At 29.4% G+C, this 3,481-nt stretch overlaps 1 protein-coding gene across 1 annotated transcript; it reads right to left on the bottom strand.

Moving 5' to 3' along the window:
- Positions 1 to 1,008: 1,008 nt before the first annotated feature.
- LOC130951548 (uncharacterized protein At2g34160-like) lies at positions 1,009 to 3,243 on the bottom strand. The gene is made up of 5 exons (XM_057880231.1): positions 3,115 to 3,243; positions 2,104 to 2,152; positions 1,799 to 1,861; positions 1,646 to 1,710; positions 1,009 to 1,163 (listed from the first exon to the last, which is right to left on the bottom strand). Exons 1-5 carry the CDS (start codon positions 3,241 to 3,243, stop codon positions 1,062 to 1,064), a joined length of 408 nt encoding a protein of 135 aa, XP_057736214.1. The 3' UTR covers positions 1,009 to 1,061.
- Between the last annotated feature and the right edge of the window lie 238 nt (positions 3,244 to 3,481).

Raw genomic sequence — 3,481 nt, 5'->3', positions numbered from 1 at the left:
TCAATCCAAAGTAATTATAGTTTATATGTACATAATTTTGGAAATATTATGCATAAAGGATATAGTGCAATGCATCCCTTTTAGATGTCGTCACATTTTTATTACAATACTGCACATAGACAATATTACATGTAATTAATAGGTGAAGTTGATTTGCCCAAATGTCAAGCAGTATTTCCTTGTCATAGAGATAATGTTGCAAATATAAATTGAGATACATATGGTTGAAGGGATCTAATAGCCAAGTTGGGAATTTATATACCACAAAAGAAGTTGATGGAATATTTAAGTTGCTTTGTCTCATCCCTTGCTTATTTATTAAGCTAGTTTCTCTTGATTTATTTTACTTACTTGAATTTGGTTTAAACTCAAGAACAACAAAGTAGAAGGGCAACTTGTCTCGTATGCTTTTTTTCTTCTTTTAAAAAAAAAAACAATAAAATAAAATAAAATCAGTTTTGAGCTTAAAAATCAGTTCCAACCATTTAAAATCGATTTTCCGTGTTCCGAGTCATTGTATTACCGGTGTTAAAGTTCTTTTTGTCATGTTAAAGTGTTAAATTTGATTGAAAGATGAGAATTTGGTATTACAAGCAAAGTGCAAATGTTAAACTGTTGGAGTCAGAGACCAAGCAATTGACCTTTGTTGCAAATGGTTGCATTTCATTGTTATGATTATGTTTTCGTATTATCTAAAAATAATTGATATTGTATAGCAGATGGAATATGGAATATCTAAACGAGACTAACAAAGAATCTGAGATAACAAATCATTAAAAGAATCATGTAATAATGATCATTATCGTCATATATGTGCAGTGAAGGGAAAATAAATTTAAAGGTGATAATGGAAAATATGCAGCTTCACGACCCTTTTTAATTGAAGCAATAGTTATCTATAAAATCTACTCCCCCTATTTACTTCTACTATGGATGCAGAAAAAAGAAAAATAATAATACCCAGTACAAAAAGAATCAGACATATATTTGGCTACAAGTAGTTGCACATTGACATGGCTCTTCTCCTCTCTCTCTTCTCTTTCTCTCTCTCTCTATATTTGTCATTTCTTGTCATCATTACCAGCTGGTTGATGTGATTCACTTGTGTTGGCAGCAACCATCAGGTTATCAAATTTCTCAGATTTCCCCAGCACAATCTCAATCTACAAATACCAACAAGAATATATAAATCACCCAGGAAAATTTTGAACTTAATATGGGTGTGTTTGTTTTTGATTCTTCGAAAGAAAAAAAATTTTGCAACTTGATTATTTTATGTAATTGACAAAATTGATAACTTATTTGGCTACCCTATAAGAGATTTGATAAAACTCAGTAAATTTTAGTACGATGTCCTTTAATTCATATAATCAATTTTAACAGATTCATCTCTTATGAATTATTTATTGGATCAATTTGTCTCTATCAATTAAAGAGTAAAATGTGACACATTTAGTTCTTTTGTACATGTAGGAAATTTTTATGGGAAAAAGTTATAATTGGTTACCCCTATTTTAAAATCATATAAGATAAATCTTTTTTTTCTATTGAGACATCATTATTTTTTTTGTTTTCGAAAGACAAATATGTTCTTTGCAATTTTGGCCATTGAGCAAATTGAAGATCCACTCCTTTTGAAACTAACCTTTGCCTTCTGGACCAGACGACCTTTGTTCTCATCTTTCATGCCAACTGTTGAGGTCAAAACTTCTGAATCATCCCAAGATTATTAAATTGATTAGCACAACTACATGTATATAACCAAAATTAAAATGTAATAATAAATTATGAGACTTACTCTTTTCAGTGGCAAGTCCATTGTTCTTCAAAATCTCAGCTATTGTGACAACTGTAGTTATAGCTGTGCAAACATAACATTTTTTTAATAGATTGAGAAATATTTGGATGCTATATCACCAATGTTAATTATTCCCATGAATTCAAGTGTTACTACTTCAAACTAATAATAGGCAATAACAACACTTAAGAGATAACAAAAGCTGCCAGCGCTATAATTAGTTAAAGGATGTCAGAAACTAGTTAATTAATAACTAAGTAATAATGAATGAAAAAAATATAATAATTTTGAGTGAACAGCGGTACCCATTCCAAGAGCAGAGAGCTCAACCTCATCGTGCTGCTGTATGTACCTCTGCATCAAACAACAATATTTATAATAATTGCACCTAATTAATCATTAAAATTAACTGACTAATAAGGCTATCTAGATTAAACATTGTTTTTCTAGACAGTGTGCGAGATTTACTCACAGCACCATTTTAACCAAGAATTTGATTAGATTTAGCTAAATGGATAATTCAAATTAGTGAAGATGGTTCAATCAAAAGTTTAGAACAACGTGACATTATTACACGCACAAAGATAAGTGGGGCGACATATATACATCTTCGTCCATGTTGTGAAATATATAGTGAAATATAAAATATATATTAAAAATAAGTTAAATAATATATGTAATAATATGATAATTAATTTGATGACTGAATTTTAGTATGCATATAGTATATATATATATATATATATATATATATATATATATATATATATATATATATATATATATATATACTTAATTATTCTAAACTAACAAAAATTTAATGGTGACTATTCAATAGAGATATTTTAAAATAAAAATAATAATTGAGAATGGTTAGATGATTTGTTATATTTAATTAAATTATTTAACATAACATGTGTTAATATCTTAGCTATCTTCTTCATATGAAGACATCTTTATGTGAGTAATCACATTTAATTATTATGTATTAACACATTTTTTTAAATATGAGTGAATATAAATACAAGCCGTTTTGAGCACAGCCGTTTTGTATAAAAAGAGTTCACTAGACAAAATTTAGGTGGTTCGACATCAATCAACTCATTAATTATAATTAGAATATGCCCCAATTCTCTTGAAGGGTAAATGTTTGGTTTTTTTTTTTTTTCTTCTTATTTCGAGTAGACTCACCTATCCCATCCCATCATCGATCATAGCATATAAAACAAAATGAGAAAAGTAAAATTTCAATAATTAAGTAGTAAGTAATTAATTAATTAAAGTGAAAGTAATTAACTAAAGAAGAAAGTGTGTACCTTAGCGAGATTAACATAAAAGAAAAGAGGTTTCTTTGTGTTGGAAACCTGAATCCTGTTCTTCTTGTGGGTTTCGGTGTTATTGTTGGTAGTAGTAGGAACGGGAGGAGCAGCAGCTACGGTCGCCATCGTATCGTATATATGTACGTATACGTATATGTATGTAATATATGTTTTGATGGTAACTGTAAAACTAGCGAATTAGGTTACTGTCTCGTTTATATATAAAGGCATCACTCTAGCCACGTGGCAACCCGTGAGAGGTTGTGGACTCAGTAATTAAGCTTGTTAGTTAATTGGGGAGTCAGTTACGAGGAACAGAGAAACTCTGGGGGTTTGCATGGTCGTTATTTTTTTTGACCGTGTT

This window comes from Arachis stenosperma, chromosome 9 (assembly GCF_014773155.1).
Source record: "Arachis stenosperma cultivar V10309 chromosome 9, arast.V10309.gnm1.PFL2, whole genome shotgun sequence".
Lineage (NCBI taxonomy): Eukaryota > Viridiplantae > Streptophyta > Magnoliopsida > Fabales > Fabaceae > Arachis > Arachis stenosperma.
The sequence above is the reverse complement of the archived record's forward strand: the minus strand, read 5'-3'. Positions and strand labels throughout refer to the sequence as shown.